Raw genomic sequence first — 23,567 nt, forward strand, 5'->3', positions numbered from 1 at the left:
TAGCTTTTAATCCAGTTTTATTAAGCAAAAAAAACCTGTTTGGACATAATAAAATGCAGGGAAATCAGGTACACAGTGCTCACTGGAGTGAGACTTCTGGCACTGCAGTGCACGAGAGCCAGTTTAGTGCAATTATGGAAATAACATCACATTACTGTGATTGTCATTATGGATAAACTGCTCATGCTTCGAGAGTCACAAGCCTGGCAATCCGAGTTTAATTTTTAAGTTTAATGACCATTATTCACCAACTCCTAAATTCATGCTGACACACTTTTCAGATGGCAGGATATTTGCTCCTGGCCTGCATTCTCTCCAAAGTTCCTGTTTCAAGATGCCTCCTGCTCCTGAAGAGTCAGAAGTCATTATCACTTTGCTCCAGTGGCTCTGGCTTCCTTGCTCGGTGGCTGGATTTGCGTGGGGAGATTTCCATGCTGTCATCTTCCAGATCATCCTCCTCCTCCTCATCATCTTCATCCAGGTCAATCTCACTATCCCCCGAGTCCTCCTGAAGGAAAGGAAACAAGAGGACCAGCTGTCCCATGGCAAGGCCTCTTTGCCAGCTCAGCAGGAGGGGATGGCAGTGCTGGCTCCCTCCCTGCACTCCCAGCTGACTGTAAACCTCCCTCCCCACCCCACAGAGCTGACAAACGTGAACTCCTTGACTTCTGCTGGATCTGGGGTATTAAAAACCTGGCAGGGTGTTTAACTTTAAAGTGATACCTTGTGAGAATCAAGGTGAAGTGGAAGAAGATGAACTGCAGGAGAGGAACCCACCTGTGCCTTGGTGGTGACCTTGTGCGAGCCTGGCCGTGCTGGGGCAGGTGTCCCCTTGGAGAACCAGAGTGGAAGGAACAAGAGAGGCAGAGCAGGGAAAAAAAATGTACAAGAACATAAAAGAAAACAGAAAGTAACCCAGGTGGGAGCAGGGGAGAAGGCAGCAAAGGCAGGCACAGCTCTGGCATCATGCACCACACCAGCAAGGGACAGAGGCTCTGGGGCAGGCTGAAGCCTGCTCTCTTCCCAACTGCCTAACTCCATGAACTCCTTGAGGGGTTCAAACCAGCCTCATTAGTTTCCTTCCCTCATCTTGGACACACAGAAGCCTGTGAGGGTTCCTGAGTGAGCCTCTCAGCCCCTGGGCCTCCTGAGAAGATGATTCCAAGAGCAGAGCCATGAGACAATCGCAGCTGAGGGGCTCCAGCTGAGGGCAACTGGAGGCTGAAGGCCTTGGCTTTCCACACCTGGATACAATGGAGCTGTGCCAACAGGGAGAAAGCTGTGAACAGGAAAGTCTAAAGGGAAGAGAAGCAACACAGGATGACTATCCAAATCTGTCATGAACATGGTCAAGGACAATAAGGTGACATCTTTACACACAGCACAGGCATTCCTGACCCTCCCAGAAACAGGTCAGAATGCCAAGGGCATAAATCATTCCCCAGGAGGCAACAACAGCCTTGACTACACCCAGTCTTGCAGGAGCAAAGAGCAGAGCAGGGGCTGCAAGTTACTCTCCAGAGACAAGGTGAGGGTGCCCAAGGAAGCTGTGGCTGCCCCATCCCTCCAAGTGTCCAAGGCCAGGCTGGACAGGGCTTGGAGCAACCTGGGCTAGTGGAAGGTGTCCCTGCCCATGGCAGGGGGTGGAATGAGATGAGCTTTAAGGTCCCTTTTAACCCAAACCATTCTGGGATTCAAAGAGATGTCTGAACTGCCCTCCTCGAGCCAGGCAGCACTGCAGGGGTATCTGCTGGACAGGGAGACAGGAAGGCTCCATCCACACCAGGAATTAACAGCAGCACAGGTTCAAACACAAGGCCACAATCATCATAGCTGTACTATCTTCTAGCACAGTTTTGGCCTGTGCCAACTAGCACTCTTCAAAACAATATTCCACCACCATGAGGAGAACAGGACAGCCCCACTGCTCCCAGGATGCCAGCAGGTTTTTGGGAAGATGGAAAGAGCTTCCTGTATGGATGCAAATCACACCACAGCAGCTGGCTTCAGCTGCCTAGTGCAGATGTAGCCACTCAGGTGTGCCCAGAGGCACAGAGAAGTTGTCCACAGATGCCAAGGGCTGGGCACAGACACAGAACTAGTGCCTCCTGTACAAACCTGTGTGTGCCTTTTAGACTCTGCCTGCTCACCACATAAACCACAACCAGATGCAAAGCCAGGAGCCCTGGGACAGCAGGAATCCCAAGGGATAAAGCTCACAGTCCTGCTCTCATCCCTGTCCCATCATCTGGGTGACTGATGCCTGATGCTGCCACTACAGGCCATGGAGAGGTCCCAGGCATGTGTTTTTAGAGCAACAAAAGGGGATTTATGTCCATGTACCTAACCCCTGCTGCCCTGCACTGATCCCTCTTGCCAGCACTCTGCCCCCACAGCTCACCAAAACAGCATTCCTGCAGCCTGTGTGCCACGAGTTGTGCACTGCAGGACAAGGTGAAAGCACACAGAGCACACAGGAGCAAAGGAAAAATAGGGAATCTGTGTCTATGCTGATGAGAGAGCACAGTTAAAGGAAAGGAGGGGAAAAGCAGGCCTGGGGCATGAGGATGCAGTAGATAAAAGGTGTTTCTCTAGCTGAGGAGAGGGCTGGCACTCTGAAGCACTGTCAGGGAAGCTCTACAGGCACATGGGATGGTTACTCACATCTTCCTCCGTGTCTCCACCTTGCATTGTTCCCACGATCCGTGTGCCAGCTCTTCCTGCAAGAGCAAAGAGAGTCACCATAAAGCCTGGCTCATGGTTACAGGGAGGCAGAAGGAAGGACAAAGCTCAGAGTTTACATTTTAAGGACAAGTCAAACAGCAGTGAGAGGATGAGATCCCAGTGCACTTGAGGTCCCCCCTTGTTAAGCCTTCAGAGCTCAGGAGACGGTAGAAGAGGATATGTCTGACAGTAATTCCAGTCAGGATGATAATTCCAGAGCTACCTTATAACAGTTCTGACAGGACAAGAGGTGAGAGACACATTAAGAAACAGGAAATTCTGTCTGAACAAAAGACATCACTTTTGTTTTACTGTGAGGGTGGTCAAACATGGAGACAAAGTTGCCTAGAGAAGTTGTGGAGTTATTCATGGAGATACTCAAAACCCAACTGGGTGTGGTCCTGGAAAACCAGCTCAAACCTCCTGTTTGAGCAGAGGGGTTGGACTCCATGATCTGGAGAGGTCCCTTCCCCAAAAATCTGTGAATTGACATATTCCTTCCTCTGCTTTGGTAGACAGAGAACAAAAGCCTGGTTTTTTGCATGTGATAAGCCTCCTGTCCTTTAGAAAGCTCAGATCCTTTCTGATATTCCAGGAGGGACTGACTGACACCTCACAGGAATTCCTGGCAGTGCCAAGGCAAACCTCAAGAATTTCCTGTTGAGAGTTTGATGTGTAAGTCTGAAGGGGGAGGTGGAGATCTCAGGCTTGCAGGGAGCTCACTGAAAAGGGAGACCACACTTGTGCTTTGCTGTTTTTGGCAATGCAGAGGCCATAGGAAATGGGGAAGATGCTACCAAGGTCTCCTTTGCTAGGAAGGGAGCCTGGAAGGTGTTGGGAAAGGGGAAATGCTGTGTGTGGGATGCCTGGGTGATTCAGCCCTGCTCCTGCAGCCCCCAGGACGCCCTCAACACTGACCAGATCCTATTTACAGCCGTGCTGTGACCATCCCATTTCACCATCTGCCATCACCAGCTTCCTCTATGTTCCAATCTAGACAATCTAATCCTTACTGTTTTTAGCATGAAAACAAAGCAGCTTTAAAATATATCCTGGCCAACCTCTTTTGTACCTCCCAAGGCACAAAAGATGACAGGTCCCTTCTGTCCCACGCAGATTGATCTGAGTTAGTGGCAGGAAAAAGCTGCCTAACTCATCCACAACTCACCAAAAAACCTTTGTTGCATCAAGGTAGATAATTTAAAGGATTTTATGTCTTTAGATAAAAAGCAATGTCCTCTACTGACTGGACAGGGGAGATGGAACTGTAAGATTTCCAGACAGAAGATCTGCCTTCAAGCTTTTTGGAGATTTTTGCTCTAATTTATGCAAGACTAAACCATATAAATTTGAAGCTGATTACAACTCACATCATTAGACAACAACAGAATCCTCTTTTTGCCCAGCCTACAGACGGCTCTGAGAGTTGCAAAACTGAAATTCTGCTCTGTAGAAGGCTCAGCATGAAGTGTAAAATTGGGAATTATTGCCTCAAAAGGAGAAAGCTGCAGGGAGCTCCTAAAATAAGACAAAGCTGAGAGAGATCCCGAACATAAAAGAAAATCAAGATATCACATAAGGAGAGTTGATGGAATAGGACAATTCCAAATGCCATGGGAAGAGCTCAGAGATTCCTCACAGGTCTGGAGGATGCTGCTCTTCCAGGACATCCTGTGTGCATCTAACTCCTTACACCTGGAGGAACAGGAGAATCAGGTGCTGCCCAGACTTGGATCCCTCCATTGTTTAAGCCAGGAGCACCTCTCTGAACCAGGGACTGTGGGACTGGCAGGATTAGATCCTGCAGGCACAACCCTGGGACTCTCCCAGAAGAGACCCCAGGATGCAGAAGGGCTGGAGTACAACCCTGGGACACTCCTAGGAGAGACTGCAGGATGCAGAGGGGCTGGGGCTTCCCCTGTGCACCCAGCTGTGAAGAGGACAGCAAGCAGATTTTCCACGCTATTTTAACTTTCACATCACAAACCCCCAAGTTTGTGGGAGCACAGACAGGCAGATGGCCACGGAATTTCCATGTGTGCTGGAGGAGAGGCAGGAAAGAGAGGAGTCCCGTGCAGGGGGCAGGGAGGGCTGGGGAAGCTGCCACTTGATTTCCTGGGTTCAGCTTGGCTGGGCTGGGCTCCCAGCGCCCTCAGAGCCGTGTCACTCCGGCCACGGGAGCTCCTGCAGCTCCCAGGGGGGTGGGAGCCTGTTGTGTTTGCTCACACATAATGTGGCTCCAGCTGGGACAGGCTGCACCAAGGGATAATTAGGGAAAATGCTCGTAACGACCAGACTGTAATTCACTGCAGCTTCGGAGTCAAATCTAATCTCCAGGCAGCACCACAGTTCACAGCCACCAAGCATCCATGATTTGAAGCCTGTGAGCATTTGCCCTTTTCCCTCTGTGTGATATATGCCATTGCACCAGCCTGTGCAGCTTCCTACAACGGAGCCACAGGACTGGAATGATTTCCAGCTTCTCACTGGGCAGTGGGTACACATTACCCCTGTGTCTGACAGCAAGAAGAGATGTACAACCTGTGGGGTCCAGCCAGCCTATGGGGAGGGGAGGGTGGATTTGCAGCTGAAACATTTTGCTCTCAGTCTGCAGATCTGAAAGGCCAGAGCTTCATGCAAATTCACAGCAGGAGCTTGGAGAAGACACTTCCCTCCACAGCACATCCCCTTCCACACCGAGAAAACTGGGATAAACCTCTGGCCTGAACTTTCTAATCTGTGTGTGCTTTGGGCACTGTGTTCTTAATCACAGAATCATGGAATGCCCTGAGCTGGAAGGGACCCACAAGGACCATCGAGTCCAACTCCTGGCCCTGCCCAGGACACCCCAACAATCCCACCCTGTCCCTGAGAGCATTGTCCAAACGCTCCTGGAGCTCTGGCAGCCTTGGGGCTGTGCCCACTGCCCTGGGGAGCCTGTTCAGTGCCAACCACCCTCTGGGGGAAGAACCTTTTCCTGATACCCAACCTAACCCTGCCCTGGCACAGCTCCAGCCCTTCCCTGGGTCCTGTCACTGCTCACAGCTCGGAGCTGCCCCTCCACTGCCCCCGTGAGGAAGCTGCAGACGCTGTTGAGGTCTGACCTCAGTCTCCTCTTCTCCAGACTGAACAGACCAAGAGCCCTGAGCCACTTCTCAGATCCTTCCCCATCCTTGTGTCCCTCCCTTGGACACTCTCCAACACCTTTAGATCCTTCTGATATGATGGTGTCCAGAACAGCCCCAGGAGCTGAGGTGAGGGCACTTCGGGGCAGAGCAGAGCAGGACAATCCCCTCCCTTAGCACAAGGCTCTGATCTCAGCAACATCTTCCAGGCACTGCCAAAATACAGGGGCTCTTTAAGCTCACCACAGGGGAGCTGTGGTGCTGCCCAGGGGAGCACACTTTACCTTATTTCTTACACCTCCATGGAAAGGAAATCCACTTGGAAGTGAGGGACCTGTCTCCCACCATTTAAGAGCTACAGCCCCTCCCTCCTCCTTCTCCACCAGGTCCAGTGTCATGATGGCCTGGCTGACAGTGCACAGCAACACCTCCTTCCTCCAGGAAGCACCTCCTGACACAAAACCTACAGCCAACGACACCTCTGCAGGGAGCAGATGCCAAGGAGGAGGAAAAAAGTTCAATTTAAGACAAATTAATTTCTCCGAATTCCAAACACGGCCCCTTTTCAGTGTTCCCAAACACACCTGACTGCCCCCTTTCCCCAGCTACATGAGCCTAGTAATATTGCCCAACAGCTGCCATATCAGGGAACTAAAGTCTGCAAAGACTCTTATCTGGGGGACAGGAATCTGCAGAGATCCACACAGAAATACAGGAAAATAAGTGCAGCTGCACCAGCCTTCTGGGTTGGTTTCCTCAGAGCACTGACAATCAGATCTGTGGCTCAAACAGTTTTTCTCTCCCATTTGACCTGAAGAGGCAAGGAATAAGAGACTAATCTGACTGCCCAAAATGTTTTTATAAGGTTTACAATTAGGACTTGGTTTGGTTTACCAGAAAAGTATATTCCCTCCAGGAGCACAGCCACAAGAACCCACACATGCCATGTGCACAAAGCCCCAGTCAGAGTAAAATTGCCCTTGAGGAAGTTCACAAGGAAGGAATTTATTTTTAAGTTCTAAAAGCAGGATCAGTTTGGTGGAGTCCTCTGAGGTGTTCTGAGCAGGTGCACTTTTGCAATTTTCCCCCTTGATTTCATGTATCACCTTCAAACAGCTGGAGAACCTGAACCCTGCCAATGCATGGCCAGACCCACTCCCTGTGCCTCAGCCTTCTCCCTCTGCCACCACCACGGAGTGTGTGAAAGCCAGACCCTTTCACCTCACTTCCCCAGACTCTGGATTAAGGCAAACACGTGCCAGGAGATGCCTGCAAACACCAGGGCTCCTCAGGAGCCATCAAGAAGAGAGTGGCTGGCCAGGGCAGAGGAGATTTTGTTGTTGCTCTGTACTTTTTGATAACTGCCAAGAAATCAGGCAGGGATTTTCAGAGAAGCTCTGGGGTTACAAACAACATTCCCAAATCCCTGATGGACTGGAAAGGTAAGAATTCAGTGCCCAGTAGAGCCTGTCTCACAGCTGCTGTTCCTGACTCACCTCTGCCCACCTGGTGCCAGGCGGGGTCTAAAGCTCTCCCTTCTGTGAGGATACCCAAATCTAATTTGGCCTCTGAAAAAGCACCTGCAAGCCCCACTGCAGATTCCTGATGTTTTTAAGACTCAGGCCTTGCCATGCTGGCCCTGCTGGGACACCAGGAGGACACCTGAGTCTGTGGCAGACGTTTACATGTGCAGCACCCTTGGCAAATCCTCCTTGGAGGCACTTTAGCGTGGCATGACTCTGAACAAGACATTTTCTTCTGTTCTTTTTCAAAAACACAAGCTCCAGGCACTCTGCAGCAGTGGGCAGAACCTGATGGCTGTTTCTCAAGGGTTTCTGAACAGACTGTTGGGGGGAAAGACTTGGGAAGGGAGACAACATCCTGCACTCAGCTGTGTGCTGGTGAGAGGCAGCTGTCCCTGTGATGAATCTGAGAGATCAGGGATGGGATCACACAGCATCTGAGTGATGCCCACACAGCTGCAGTGGGCTTCAGATTATTTTTTTTAAAATAAACACTCATTTCCACAACAGAGAGGAACGCAACATTTTGAGAAAACCTGCAGATTTGTTGCCACCCTGTATTTGTAAAGATAAATGTACTTGCATATGTCTCTTGGTCTTGGGCTCAGAGATATAACTTCCTTTAGGAACCAGAGGGAAGGAGAAAATAGACTATTATTTAACATGTGGCTTTAAAAATTAGGCAGGTGACAGCCACGGGAACTCAATGTGAACAAGTTATCCATCAAGAAGCAGGCAGCTGTTGCACATTCCCAATTGAATCCCTCCACTCTCCTGTGTATCAGTCTCACACCTCTGGTTCCTACACACCTAGGGGAGTTAAAAGGGAAGGAAAACAGTCTAGAAATTCTGTGGCAGAAATGTGAACACGGCCACAAGCTGGAGAAAGAATTTGCACAAGTGGAGTCTGACAATTTCCACTGAGAGCAGGACTTTCCTGCTTTTCAGCAGGAGGGGCTTGGAAACAGGGCTGTGTAGGCTCACCTGAGAAGACTTCTATGTCAAAGCTTCCATCTTCCCTAAAGGATTTAAAAAAAAAGAGGGGTAATTCAGCCTCTGCAGCCTTCCCCCAGCATCCAGGGTACCACAGGCATTCAGTGCCCTCACTGCCCAGCTCCTCAGCACATCATCATCACACTGATTCCCTGGGTCAGGGCTGCCAAAGCAAGAGGCTGCAAGAGAGCTGCTCTCACTGTGTGGCTTTGGACTGATTGTCTGCTTAAAAATAGAGTTTAGCAAAGCTGTCTTCTTACAGTAAAGACACAAAAAAGGCTGAAGTTGTTCCTGTCTCAGTGGTGAAATGGTCTCTGTGGTCTGGACGGGACAAAAATTCCCCTTAACACCAACATTATAAAAGTAAACAAGAGCTGAAGCATTCAGATAATTGGTTTACAGGAGCTGAAGGACCCTGGCAGTGTGGAATAGAGGGTGATTTACTACAGACAGGCACAGTTCTACAGACCTGCAAGGGCACACTATTCCAGCTTCATTCTGTAGCACTGCCCTGTGTGCCAGCTTGTGTGTCCCAGTCTGGCACTGCTGCCACTGGGAAGGGGAGAGATCCTCATGATGCCAAAATGCATTTCAGACTGGTCCAAGAGGCTGCAAAGATGGGTCTGCACACATAATCACAACATCACTTCAAAATCTGCCACTTCTGATAGTATTGATGACAAAAATCCAGTTAGTTCAAGGGGAGACTGGACAGGTTCTTAGGAGAAAATAAATCTGCTGAGGGTTAGATTAAATTTGTGGAAGCCACATCTGGCTCAGGAAATACTCATGGAGGTTGAAACAGATTGAGAGCAGGAGGGAACCTGAGGGAAGTTCCTACACTCTTCCCTAGACATTTTCTTTCAGACAGTGGTGGGGAGAGAAGATCAGGCTGGATGGACCCTCTACCTGATTCAGCACAGCAGGTTCTGCATTCCCAGGGCAAGACTTTGCACTGGTGCTTCTTCTGGTCCTGTCCCTTGTTCCCTGGGAGAACAGCCTGACCCCCACCTGGCTCCACTCTCCTGTCAGGGACTTGTAGAGAGCAACAGCAAGTCAAGAGGATAATTATCTGCCAGTAGTAGTTTACTAAACACCAGAAGGAGACCCAGAGGAGCACAGAAATCAATCTAAACAGCACAGCAGAGAAAACATCTCATAGATTTGAACTGCTTAAGTCTGACAAGCTCATTTTGAGTCTCCATTAAGTGTAATTAATGATAACAAAGCTCTTCCTAGAAAAAATTCTACTTGTCAAAAAATCTCCAACTTTTGTAATAAAGCTTTTTACTCTTAAAACTGGTATTAAGAGATGGCTGACATTGCCAGGGTATGGTGCCCTCTGAAGTTACAGACAGTTACACACTCACTTCCAAAGCTCTAAAATCCGTGTACAAACCTTTCCCTGAGAAATGGCAATGTAAAAATCCTTAGGGAATATCAGTGTTTCTAGCACTTATCAAGATTTCTCTATTTTTATGAAAAACAGTGGAAAGGAGGATAAAAATGCTGGAATTACATTGACTTGAGAGTGTCAGCTTCTTCCTCTGGTCTCATAGAGGGGAGAGAATTCCACTCAGAAAAACTCCACATATTTGCAGTTTATCTAAGGAACAGGTTCCAGAAGAAGTGGTGGCACATGAAACTCCCTACACAGGCACTTCCTACAGACCCCAGAGAGGCTTTGGCTGGCAGTTCAGGATCCCTCACTGCTAACACAGACCACTAACCTGATTTCCTGGGTGCATTTTGCTTGACTCCAGACTAAGCAGAGCAATTCTTTTCCCACATCAGTGAAACACAGACCCCCCCCCAGTAATTCCTCTAAGACCAGGACCTGTAACTCTTCTGAGCAGGGCTCCAGTGGGATCACACCAGAGGCTGCAATTCCACTCCACATGAGCTAGGATAGAAGCCAGACATCCCTCCCTGAAAGCAGCAGCTCAGGTGTGTTACCCCTGTGCCCATATCAGTGCAGGTGGCTTTATGGACTCACTGAAGGTCTCCTTTTGAAAAAGACTCTGCCAGAACAAGTGCCAACAGCTAAAGGGAAATAAATGCTTTGCAATGAGAAATGGCATTGCTTTCCTGAGGCTTTGTATGAAGCCACTTCAATAATCTCTAAGACAATACCAAGGCAGGTTTTTTCTCACACAGTGATTTTTTCCCCCACTAAATAATCCTTAATTTGCTCCCCCAAAACCACTGTTTTCTCCACAAGGCTTTATCCTTCTCCAGCTCCTGAGAACTGAGTGGTGCCAACGTCCTGAACTCCAACAGGGTCTTCTCACATCTGAAGTGACTCAGGTAATTCCAGCATATCCTTCTGAATAAAGGCAAGGAAGGGTGGGTTAGGATACCTTGCAGCAGAGCTTCTGTGCTGGTGTGCTGCTTCATGATCTGCCCTTCCAGTTCACTGTCAGATCCTTCATCCTCCGGAATGTCGATGTCAGAATCATCATTACCTGGTTAAAAACACAACCAGTTGGTTAATATCACTAAACCAACCCCTGACTCAGAGCAGCAGCTGGACACAGGAGATACCAGCAGTCTCTACCTTTGTTCAAGCCCAACATTAATTAAAAATGCAGCTGCAGAGAGCATTGGCTCTACTGAAGAGTACAGGAAAATAGCCAATGTCCACATCCTAAGGAGAAATCCTTCTGCATGTAAGTGCCAAAGCAGCACACACTATAAACAACTGTCTTGGGACAATCCCAGATTGTACCATAAATGTACAGTCAGAAGGTGCTATTTCAGCAACTGATTTAAAGATAAAACTCTTTTAAAAGTTTTTGGGAAGTTATTAACACATCTGGTCTTTACCCTGGCACAAACAATATCAAAACCTGTCCCCTTAGTCTCTGCCTTTCATTTAATCATAGGTTAGAAAAGCACAGGGAGACATCCCCAGATATAAGAATGCAGCTACAGCCAAAACCAAGATGCCTGGAGAGACAGGAAAGCTTCCCAAGATGCAGGAACTTCTTCAAATATTTCCATCTTCTGCCTTTGTTTCCTTCTCCCTATCCCAAGTAAAGCCTATTTAGTCCCTTAGTCCCAGGTCCTCTGTCACCAAACTAAAGGAATTGTATTAAATTGTCCTTCAGATGTTTCAAAAGATGACAGAAGTTTTCAGACACTTAGAAGTGCCTGCAAGGACAAGAGCAAGACTCTTCTCCAGGTCAGTCCCACCTTAAGGTCCACATGCATAGCCAACCAAACTGATCCCCCTCAGAGCCTGGTCTGCAATAAAACAGTGGATGGAAAGTTGGTGCAGAAATGTGGGGAAAGTTTGGAGCAGGCTCTGCTCCACTGAAATCTTCTATCCATGAGCTTCTTCCCTCTCTCCTTGCTCATGCCAGCCTGCCTGTGCAAGCTCCTGCTCACCAAGACCAGCTACTGCCACTTGTGATTTACCTCCCCCTTCAATCATTCCACTGACGTGCTGGACCCTCATCTCCCCTCACATCTTGAACTGTCCTCACTCGTGTGGAGATCAGGAAATCATGGAAGGAACTCACAAGGACCTTTAAGTCCAACTCCTGACTGCCCAGGACACCCCAACAATCCCACCATGTCCCTGAGAGCATTGTCCAAACCCTCTCTGAGCTCTGGCAGCCCTGGGGCTGTGCCCACTGCCCTGGGGAGCCTGGTCAGTGCCAACCACCCTCTGGGGGAAGAACCTTTCCCTGAGATCCAACCTGACCCTCCCCTGACAAAGACAAGTCCCTCCACACCAGCTGATCCTACACCCCAGTGCTGCAGGAGCTCATGGAATTACCAGTGCCAGCCCAAACCCAACAGGATCCCATGGGAGGACCCAGCACAGCAACATTTGCTGCTGATTAGTTAGAGAAAATAGGCAATTCTTTCCCAGGTACATTTAATTACACACATGTCTGAGATGAAAATGGAAATAACTACTTTAATTAGGATTAGTAAAGAGCTGACACATCTTTGCAATATTTAATTATCAAATATTAGACATCTTTCCATCATGTTTTTCATATTCAATATTAAGTTAATGACAAAATAATAATGGCAAGGGAAGTATTTGATAGCCTGGTAAGATTACAAGGCTCCAGCAGTCTCAGCTACAATTTCTATTTGTATTGCACTTTATTTTTTGGCAAGTGGGGGAATCACTCACTGCTGTGTGACCTCAATGCTGCTTCTGTTTACCTGGCATTTAAGAAAATGAGGTTTTGTTCAGCCCTTGCACAGGCAAACTCCCTGGGAAGAGCCATGAGGATTCAGGTTCATGCTCTGTATATGAAATAATGAGTTTATTACACCTGTGATGGCTCTTACTGCTACTAAAGTGCTCTCATTCTTGTTTTTTTTTTTTTTTTAATTTTTCTTTTTTTAGGAGCAATTTCTCCCTTCCAGGCTTTGTCATTTGTGCTCCTGTTAGCCAGCCCCGCTGGCCAGAGCTTTTTTCTCCTCGCTGGGACCTCCTGAGCATGAACTGCCAGCTGAGCTGGGACTAATGGCTTCCCTCTGCCAGAGGGCAGAGTTAGATGGAACAGTGGGAAGAAATTCTTCCCTGTGAGGGTGGTGAGGCCCTGGCACAGGTTGCCCAGAGAAGCTGTGGCTGCCCCATCCCTGGAAGTGTCCAAGGCCAGGTTGGACGGGGCTTGGAGCAACCTGGGCTGGTGGAAGGTGTCCCTGCCCTTGGCAGGGGGTGGAATGAGATGACTTTTAAGGTCCTTCCAACCCAAATAATTCCCTGATTCTACAACAATGCAGCCAGAGCTCTTTGCTGACAACCCAAGTGGCAAACCCAGCTAACACCCCTCTGGGGACAGGACTGGGACAAGGGCACAGCTTAGGCTGGGGCACAGCTGGAACAACATGGAGCTTAAATTTTACTTTCATGGAGCTTCACCTTTCTGAAAACCCTCTTTTTTTTAACCTTTTTTTGTCTCAGACTCTCAGGTATAACATGTCTCTTGACTGTAGAACTTGTAGTCAGTAACAATAAGGTTGAGTGCCTGTGGATCAGAATCAGGGGGAAGGCTGTGACTTTGAAACAAATCCTGTTACGGATCTATGGCAAGAGTTTGGATTTTCCTTGAACAGTCAGGCTGAAATCCTGAGGCACAGACCCCACCTGGAGCATCACTACACTGAACTCAGGGCAGGGGGTCAGGAAGGTGCCAGCTGCAAATACAAATACAGCAATAGCAAAATTCCTGCCTCCTGCTCACTCCTGCAAAGACATTGAGCACCTTTTTCACTTACAAAAAAAAATATATTGCTCTAATCCAGCCCAATGGCTGCTATCACCTAACCCATATAAAATCTGAGTTATCAGCTCAACAGAATCATGCTGAGCCAAAATCCCAAGGACACAGAACCAGAACACAGAGCTAAAAAATTAATTAAATACACAAGGTACATCAGACCAGTCCAATGCTGTGTGTGACCCACCCCAGCTAGAACACTGCAGGGTTCACCATCCAAATTGTACATGCCCAGCGTGCCCAGTTTTCACCAAAATATTCAGGGTATTGATAAAAAGGTAAGAATTCAGAAAGTTTTGTACAACAACAGATACAGAGAAGCTACTTGTTGCCCTAGAAGAAGCCACAATCTCATCAGTGTAACACTGCATACAGAATCTACAACCACTTCTGGGGAGACAGGAACATTCCTTATGGAGAAAACACAGATTTTTCTTAGGACCAACATACAGCAATGAAGATAATAAAACATACTGTCACAAACTGCCATGTGCTAGTACATGGAGTGTAAAACCCACTCCAGTGGAGCTGGCTTATAAGATTTATATGGTTTTAAGGAGGATTATTTGAATTTTCACAACAAACTTATTTATTATTATTCAGCAATCCATGTACCCAGATTTAGGGCAAGCTGGCTGCCTGCAGAAGCTTCAGGCTGGGGTTTTAAGAAGCTCCTGTATTTTCATCATGAAAAGGTAATCAGCAGAACAACTCTGTAAATTGTGTTTGGCCCATGTCCCCACTGCTGTGATTGACTCTACTGCTCAGAGAACACTCTCAAAATATCAGCCCAGCTGAGAGAGAACATACTGGGATTATAAACCCCACTTGCCTTTCATTTCTATTTCATAAGGGTGGGTTTCAGTCAACTCAATTAGTTTCCTTTAAAGCTGTCCAGGGACAAAAAGTACATCCTGGTTCCACTGCAAAGCTCTCCCAAGTGGGTTATTTGTTCCAAAGCACACCTACTGCTTCCACAAAAAGCCAGAGCTGATACCTGGACAGACAACACTATATTTAAATGATTTAATTTTTGGTAATTTGCAACACTTGAAGAAAAACCAGCATGATTTAATAACTTAGCAGTGATTTCATTACACAGTGGGTAGTTTGCATCAATATTCAAGTAAATGTATCCAGCTGCAAAATAAGAAGCTACTGTGGTGAAGGCAATGAGCACAGACAACACTGTTTATTGATATGCTTTGGAATTAGATGTCAGTGCTGTTCAGCATGTTCAATTTGATAACAAAAACCACTGCTTTGAAAACACAGGCAACTGGCTCTGCAGCAATTACTGGATTCAGCAGGATATTCATTTTGGTGAGAAAAATCAAGTGGGCAACTGACAGCCACTTGATCCAAAATAAACCCCAGTTAATAAAAAGCAGGAAGTAATGGAACAGGAAAAAACAATGGGGGTGGCTCAAGAGAGAAAGAAGCTCAATACCCACTTGAAAGCCTCAGTTCTACCAAATCCATACTCTTGTCCCACCGAAGTCAAGAGCTTCAGGCTCTGCATCAGCCTGAACACTCATACACCCACAGCTCTGCAATTTGAAGGGAAAGATATAGAAATTCCAGGAGGGTATATCCTTTGTCCTTAGCACAAAACTGAGATGTGTCATCTGATCTCCAGGAAAAAATCATCCTGGTACTGAGAGCTACTGACAGAGGTCTGGAAAGCCTGGATATTCAGCCCTGTGCATAGAAAAACTGGGTAGTAATGGCAACAAACAGCAACCAGGAGGTTGCAGAGGTTGGTCCAAGTGACATTTTTGACCTTGCTTGGTCATTTTAACCTCACAGAATCTCAGAATAGTTTGGGTTCAAAGGGACCTTAAAGCTCATCTCGTTCCACCCCCTGTCATGGGCAGGGACACCTTCCAGTGGACCAGTTTGCTCCAAGCCCTGTCCAGCCTGGTCTATCCCATTTTAGGAAGGATGATTAACCACTGCCTGGAAAAGCAATAGAGCTCTCTCACTTGAAAGAATTAAAATTAACTCCTGATGACAAGCTCCATTTAAACTGGGATGTGCAATCTTGGCACAGGAATAAGTAGTTATTTTCTGACCAATTTTATCAAGAGGGCATACTTGGTGACCATAATATTTCTAACAAGCCAAGAACCCATCAAAGTACTATTAAATTAGAACGTGAATTTGCAATTATCTGACAAGCACAACACAAGAACTCCTGTGGACTAGTTCCAAGTGTCTGTTACAGGAAGATGGATGATCTGAGCACCCTGCAGTGACAATGCTGAACATCAGCAATATCATCCAGGAACTACCCAGTGATCCACAGCTACACCTCAAATCCCACAGCTGCTGCAATGGGGCTTTTTGTTTTCTGCTGTCAGATTTTAAAGCACCAAACCTGGAGCACAAAGGGTGGACCCAGGAGCATCAGTTAATCCCATGGCTATGGCTGAACAAGACTGAAGTAGTGCAGGTTTCCAAATTCTGTGGAACATGGATGTTTATCCATTCTACACACCAAGCAAGAGGATGCAGGGTGGGCTGACTGGAGCAGCATAACAGAAAGTGGCATAGTCAGTGAAAAATTTAGTTTTACAGCAAATACTTTTGCAAATTAAAATCAATCCTGGGCACAGCACTAGCCAAAAGAAAGAAAGGAAATATTTTGAAAAATTCAAAGAGGTTTTTTTTTTTAAGATTTTCAAAATAAAATATTTTACTTATTTAAAAATATAGTTTATAGAGAAAAAACAGAGAGCTGGAGAGGAACTTTGCACAAGGGCCTGGAGGGGCAGGACAAGAGGGAATGGCTTCCTGCTGCCAGAGGGCAGAGTTAGATGGGATGCTGGGAAGAAATTCTTCCCTGTGAGGGTGGTGAGGCCCTGGCACAGGTTGCCCAGAGAAGCTGTGGCTGCCCCATCCCTGGAAGTGTCCAAGGCCAGGTTGGACAGGGCTTGGATTCACCTGATCTAGTGGAAGGTGTTCCTACACATGGCAGGGGTGGAACTGGATGGGCTTTAAGGTCCCTCCAACCCAAACCATTCTGGGATCCTGTGATTCTACACTGTCTGCTTTTAAATTGGAAAAAACCCCAAACCTCTTAAAGAATGTGAGAAAATGCATGTGAAAATATGTGTAAAAAAGTGAGGAAAAAAAAGATCTGTAAATGTAATAATTTGATTATTCTGGAAAACTGTATTTCAGTCTAGTAACATTCACACTTGTTCCTTTTTGCTCAACAAACATGTTTTCCAAACTTGGGTGAGCCTGAGAAAACATCCTGAAATTTTGCTGTGGTCAGTGACCTTCCTTGCCCCTTCTCTCACACAATCTGGTGTCAGGGCATCCAGTAACCACACCTGAACTGGTTCTGCCACCACCCTGCACAGTGCTCACCCCAGCACTGTCTAATACAATGTTTGAAGAGTCACTTCACCATTAACTGCAAGGAAACCAAGCCCTGAGTTTCAGGCAATTGGATTTTTTTATTTGGCACCAGCCCTGGATGTGGCACACGGGCAGCAGGTGTGTGAGACACCACATCCTGTCTCAGCTTCTCTGAGAGCAAAGATTAGAAAAATAACAGCAATTTCCTTACTGCTCAGCACAAAAGACACTTCTACACTGCTGCAAATACTTAAATGTGTATGTTTTCATCATGCAGGTAATACTCAAAGCTTGATCTGCATTTAGAGTTCAAAATCTTTATGTCATTTTCATATTTTTCATATAATTTAGTGTTGGCTTTTTTTGTTTTTTTGTGCAGTGGTTTTATCGAGATGCTCAGTCAGAAATCAAAGCTGATTTGCAATGCATGCTAGCAAAAGAAAAAAAAGAACCAGACTGTTTATCAATTATCCTAAACATTTTTGCCCATTTTATGTGATGCCATGACATATCCCTGGACTTTTTACATCCTTAACACAGACCTGCACAACTCAACCTGCATTCCACAGCTCTTCTAGATGACAAACATGGTTTAGGCTTCTCTGCTGTTAGTTCAGCCTGAAACTCTGTAACACAGAGCTTCCAGGATTCCTGCAGCTGTACTGCACAGAGAAATGAACTGTTGATTTGGAACCCTTGCTACCAAATTAGCAGGAGATAAGGTCAGGGGATGCAGACAATACAAGAACTGCATCAATTAGCAGGCAGGCAAAGAGTTCTTACAGGGGCAGGATGGATACTGACTTTTATCAGTTAATGGCAACAAATTTATCACCAGGTGCCAGCCCAGGCAGTTAGAAGAACCTCATTAAGTGTTTTGCAGCTCTCAGGGGTGAAGTGTAATGAGAGAGAGAGAACCTTCCCTTTCCCTTGCAGAAGGTGCTGGCCTGTGCTACCCCTCTGGGTAGGAAATCAGTGAATTTGTGCAAACGAAATTCATTTCACCACCCTGGACCAAGATTCAGCCAGAGAATCCTAGGACACTGGGAGATGCCAAACCAGCCTGCCCACCCTGCAGTGAGCAGAGCAGATGCTCATCCCTCCAGCTCCAGAACCTGCTGCAAGAGCAAGACAGAGTCAGAGCAGGGTCCACTTCAGCTGTCCTGTGAACAGGCACAGTGTCTTTGTTGGGCTGAAGGCCCAGACAGAAAAAGTCTTAAGTTTCTCAACAAACTAAAGATGGAAGAAAATTCAGGATAAAAGCACTTTGCTTCATGTGGGAGGCATTACTCAAAACTCCAAGTGGAATAATGAAGTATTTAGCAGGGTCTATTGCAACAGGACAAGGGGTGATGGTTTAAAACTGAAAAAAGGTCAGTTTAGACAAGATATTGGGAAGAAATTCTTCCCTGGGAGGGTGGGGAGGGCCTGGCACAGGTTGCCCAGAGAAGCTGTGGCTGCCCCTGGATCCCTGGAAGTGTCCAAGGCCAGGTTGGATGGGGCTTGGAGCAACCTGGGCTGGTGGAAGGTGTCCCTGCCCATGGAAAGGGGATGGAATGTCCCTGCCCATGGCAGGTGAAGCTCTAAGGTCCCTTCCAACCCAAACCAGTCTGTGATTCCATGATTCTGTGAAGTAATTTCCCCTCCCAAAACCTACTTTAGAAAGATGTTTCTGACAGTGAAGAAAAGCCCTTTTTTAATATTCCCTGTGACTGGCTCGATACAGGGTATGTCCTGTCTCAGGAGGAGGATGTAGCACTCAAAATCCAAACAGAACTCAAAGAAGGTTTAAGTGCTCATGTATGTAGCACTTCATACCACTTCCTCCCATGTTCCCAGTCCTCTTGATAAAATCACTGCCACATCAGGCTGTAGGTCTCCTGTGAATCCTCTCCAGCAGAAATTCCATCTCGCTGCTTCCTATTTTTGGAGTGCATTGCACTATTAACCTTGGGAGAGGCTGGACAAGCAAAGCTGCTCAGTGATGCTGCAGTGATTCTGCTGCTCTTTGTCTTGTGCAAAACAGGTATTTTTCTTGTGATTAGGATCCTGGGATTAACACAGCTCTTCTGTAAACATATCCCTAATAGGACACTGTGCCACTTAAGACACTAACCTCTGCATTCTCTTAGCAGGGCAAATCCCTTGGGTTTGAACTGTATAAAGGGTATCATTTAACTAATAATGAGAACAGAGTGGGGTTTGGCCTTCTAAGTAATTTTTTTGAATTCTTTCCACTGCCCTGGTGTTTCTGGGGACACCTGTGTACCTTACTTTACATACCTGACTGTTCCATGTGGTCTCAGGGAGCTTTACAACCTCCCATAAATTACCCTCCATGCTCATGACTGGGAAACAGCATCCAAGAGCCAAATTTACTGTCTCAGTTACAACTCTGCAAACTCCCACAGCCTGTGCAGACAAAGGTAGGCTGGAGCTGACAGAGATGACTCGATTGGCCAAGGCTATGGGACAGTCAATAAATGAGCCAGCTCTGGAAAACAGGTTCCTGGTGCTCTTTATCACTAAAATGAATACTCATTATGACAATTAAGTACTTGAATAAAGATGTGTTATTGTAATATTTTCAGCTCATTGGAAGTCATAATCACGTTCTGAGGTGGCAGTTAAATCATTCACTAAAAGGTAAAGTTCCTTTTATTTCAGAGCTGCAAAATGACAGAATAGTTTTCCAAGTAAAATCCACAGACAAAGAGAAAGGAGTTTGGCAAACTTTCACTTTATACTTCACACTGCCAATTACTGAGGACTGATGACAGAGTCCTCTTAAACCTACTTACCTTGGAGACTATCAGACAGCAGGACCTGAACTTTTTCACTCAAGTGAATCCTTGACACAATTCCACATTCTTGTAATTTATATTACAAATCCTATATTTCAGCTGAGATGTCTTCACCTTTCACCTCATTGATATGAGATCAAAGATGGGCAAAAATGAGTGAAATTCCTCTTTCATAAGCCTGCTCTGAAAATCTCAGCCACCAAGGAAACTGTGAAGCACAATTTTTATATCTTTACTCAGTGTCAGCTTCTGTGAACTCTCCCTCTGATCCTGAGAATTAACCTTCCTTCTAGTTTCTCCCACTATCAAGTAAAAGTGCACAGACTGCAATATTAAATTCACAGGGGCAATCAAGGAGGAAGTTTTTGCTGATGTTTAGCTCAAAAAGAGCAAAATCTTGTTTGTGAGCTTTCTACAGAACCTCAAGAGTTTGTTACTCCCTTCTGATCCTCAGCTAGAATTCTAATTAATTAAGAGTAAGTCTGGGGGGAAAAAAAACCAAACAACTAAACTTCTCTACTGCCACCAGAGGTGAAGAAATGCCACTTACCTCCACTCTTTAGCAGGTGTTGCTCCTCTTCCTTCAGCCTGTTCTGCATAAGACGTAACATGTTTGCTGCTTCCTGCAAGAGGAAACAACAACTGGATTGGAAAAGCTGCCACACTCAAGGAGCCAAGTGGATGATCCCACCACAACAGTTAAGGGCACTCACAATGAGACTACAAAATGTCAGCATTGAATAAATTTTATGTAAAAAAGGTCTTGTTTGAAACGTGGCAGCTCCTACCTTGACTGTGAGGGTCAGGATATAAAGTGTGTACCCAGGTCAAATAAAGCACTGAAAGGCAACTACACATTCCCACTGGGTGAAACATCACTTATTGCATGGAAAATGAGTTCATTTGTCTTTATCCCACTGAAAACTACTGCTCTTACAGCAGGCAAGTGGCTTTCTTTGGAAAGCAGGCTTTGGCACCTGTTTTCAGCCAATACTCCATTAAAAACCAGAAGTGGTTTGTGAAATGACTGCAGCTTCCTAACACACATCCAAACCAGAATGAATTCACACATTTCCAAGCATGCAAACAAAATTGGAGCAAATAACCCTTTCAATAAGCTGGAAAAGTACAGTCATGTATTATACCACACTGTAGTATTTAGGTGCAAAGGAGAACCTTCAAATGAAGGTCAATGACATGAGAAAATCACACTATTCCAATTGCAGCATCAGACAGAAAAATGTATTTTTAATGACCTCTAGCTTAAATTTAAATTTTGAATAGCAAACTAAACATGAAACAGCAGGTAAGATATGAATGCACAGAATTAGGTGCAGATAAACCTACAATACTAAACAGGTGGCAAGAGCTGATTGAAGCCACAAATTTTCCTAATTTTAATCTCTTCAATTCCAGTCAGGCAAAGGAAAGCTAATTAACTGTGGACTGAAGTAAGATTTTTCTGAGCCTTTGATTTTTCTGTGCAAAACACCAGTTGCTTTGACATGATCACACCTCCACACTTACAGTGCACTTGAGGAAAGGAAAACATGGGCTCATCTAGAATATCCATGGGACAGAGGCAGGAAAGCAAGAAGAGCATCTGGAAGTGGTTGAATTGAGCACAACCTTTGTACACTTTCAGGTGGAAATGTGTCTCCATGGAAGCTGGGAAAGGAACCTTCAAGGCCCATCCAGCACATGAGGAAGTTGCTGGAAACAGAGGTCTGGGGACAGACTGGCATGAGACATCACAACTTGGCATAAATATCTGACTTGGGGGTTGATATTCATGCTGGAAAAGCCTGTAGAGAAGATGTTTACAGGTGGTAAGAAGAAGTGAGATGTCACCTGTGCCTGGTGAGAAACCAGCTCGCTGCCTCTCTCAAGGGAATAAATTCTGATCCAAAAATCTGCTTTGGACAACGACACAAATTGTCTGCTCTACAAACTCTCCAATGCTAATACAGACATCCATGGATGCTGGGAAGGCTGCTAATGAATCCTCTGGACCTGCAAAACTGAAGCAGGTGTGACAGTGCCCAGGGTGACAAAGCTGAAAGGACAGGATGCCCAATCACATGGAATGAGACACTCCAGCACAACCCACATCAATATAAATCACTGAAACCTCCAAACTGATGGGAAAATATTCTGCAAGGAGAAGCTAATTCCATCTGCAGGAACAAGGAAGGAAAAGACACAAGCATGTTGAAACATTCTATTGAGGACACTGTTCTTTATGAGTTCCTTTGTAAAGGAACAAGTGACAGTGAGGACAGAAGAATGGGGCCAAAGATTAAAAGAGAGGGAAGGTGCAGGGATGCTGAGGATGGTGTGATTATGGCAAGTGGGCCAATAAAGGTTCCTGTCTCCTTGATCCAGGCTGCTGACCATGGTACAGGTGACCTCCTTTCAAGGCCAGGTTGGGTGGGGCTTGGAGCAACCTGGGCTAGTGGAAGGTGTCCCTGCCATGGCAGGGGGTGGAATGAGATGAGCTTTAAGGTCCCTTTGAACCCAAACTATTCTGGGATTCTGTGATTGCACGACACAGCAGCCACACACCTGCACAGCTCAGTTCCACTGAGAAGGGTAACCACCACCAAGGTCTCCTTTGGTCTCCATGAACATGCCCAGTCCAAGGCCTCCCTCTGTAACAGTGGGTCACAACATTTCCTGACTGAGCCTCACAGTTGCTCTCTTCTTTCCCTATCTCTTCCTCCCAGTCAGTCACAAGATTTAAAGATGGCCAGTGATTTAAACCAGTCTTGCCCCTGCCCCAGCAAACATTCCCAGTGCAGCCTCCCCACTGCTGTGTCTTTGGGACAAATGCATTTGTGAGGAATCAGTCACCCATCTGAATCCCAACCCCACTGGTTGTTGCAGTTTACACAGTGCATATGGCAGAGAAAGGAAAAAAAGGGGACAGAAAGAAAAGGACATTTCCCAAATGTCATGGGGACAAAGTCATGAACCCAGAAAACACATTTAGAATGTTCACAGCCCAGTGAAATAATGGGCACAGAAACAACCATTGCCTGATACTGTAATTCCTGGCACACATTTAGACAGCTGAAGCTGGCAATTCCAGTTCAGACAAATAAGCAGCCTCCCTGCTCTGCTTCCTGCTCCTTCCCTTCTACCATTCCTGCTCTGGGGCAGCACTTGTGCAGTGACACAAAAGAAACCTGGTGAAAACTAATCCATCCAAACAAAATTAAGCCAGGCAAATTCTCCACTCCAGCTCAGTATGTGTCTACCCAAACTCCTGACTGGCAAGAGGGAGGATGGGGTGCTGCAGTTGTGGGGAGAACAGCAGGGCTAAGAAGATGGGGCTTATGAACTCGAAAAACAAGAGAAATGAAGGCTAAAAGAATGTTTCACCATACAGATGAGCCCTTCTCCCCCTTTCCTCCAGCCTCTTACTTGTGCTGCTGCCAGTAGCTGAGCTGATCTCATCACAAGCCAGTACAGGGACTAGATGGCAGGAAAAAATGTTGATTTTCTGCCAGTTTAGATTTCTGAATAACTTGATGCATGGCCAGTCAAATGCCACTGTCAGCCCAAGGGAGCTGCTGAGCCTGTACATCATCCCTTCCAACAGCTCCACCACTGCCAGGCTACACCCTGCAAAACCTTACTAAAAACTGCAGCAACAAAACCTGGTTTAAAAGGGAAGCCCTGAACCCCTCAGAACCAGGACAGCATCAGCCAACTACTGGTTACTGTCCTTAACAAGTGAGATCTTCAAAGAGGGCAGAAGGGATGGCAGATCAAAAA

General features: G+C 46.4%; 1 protein-coding gene across 2 annotated transcripts in view; it reads right to left on the bottom strand.

Annotated features, from left to right (window-relative positions):
- Nucleotides 1-23,567, bottom strand: part of CLUAP1 (clusterin associated protein 1) — a 58,227-nt gene continuing 34,660 nt past the window's right edge. Inside the window, exons 9-13 of one of the 2 annotated variants that reach the window (XM_051781164.1) lie at nucleotides 20,338-20,410; nucleotides 10,726-10,830; nucleotides 2,665-2,720; nucleotides 778-831; nucleotides 1-508 (exon numbers count right to left, since the gene is read on the bottom strand). In XM_051781164.1, coding sequence (XP_051637124.1) covers nucleotides 356-508; nucleotides 778-831; nucleotides 2,665-2,720; nucleotides 10,726-10,830; nucleotides 20,338-20,410 — 441 coding nt within the window. In that variant the 3' untranslated portion in view covers nucleotides 1-355. The remainder of the gene's footprint in view (nucleotides 509-777; nucleotides 832-2,664; nucleotides 2,721-10,725; nucleotides 10,831-20,337; nucleotides 20,411-23,567) is intronic. The other variant, XM_051781175.1, reaches the window with a different exon arrangement.

The sequence above is a fragment of the Manacus candei genome, unplaced genomic scaffold (genome assembly GCF_025592945.1).
Source record: "Manacus candei isolate 608988 ecotype Guabito, Panama unplaced genomic scaffold, ASM2559294v1 h1tg000002l, whole genome shotgun sequence".
In the NCBI taxonomy this organism is placed as follows: Eukaryota; Metazoa; Chordata; class Aves; order Passeriformes; family Pipridae; genus Manacus; species Manacus candei.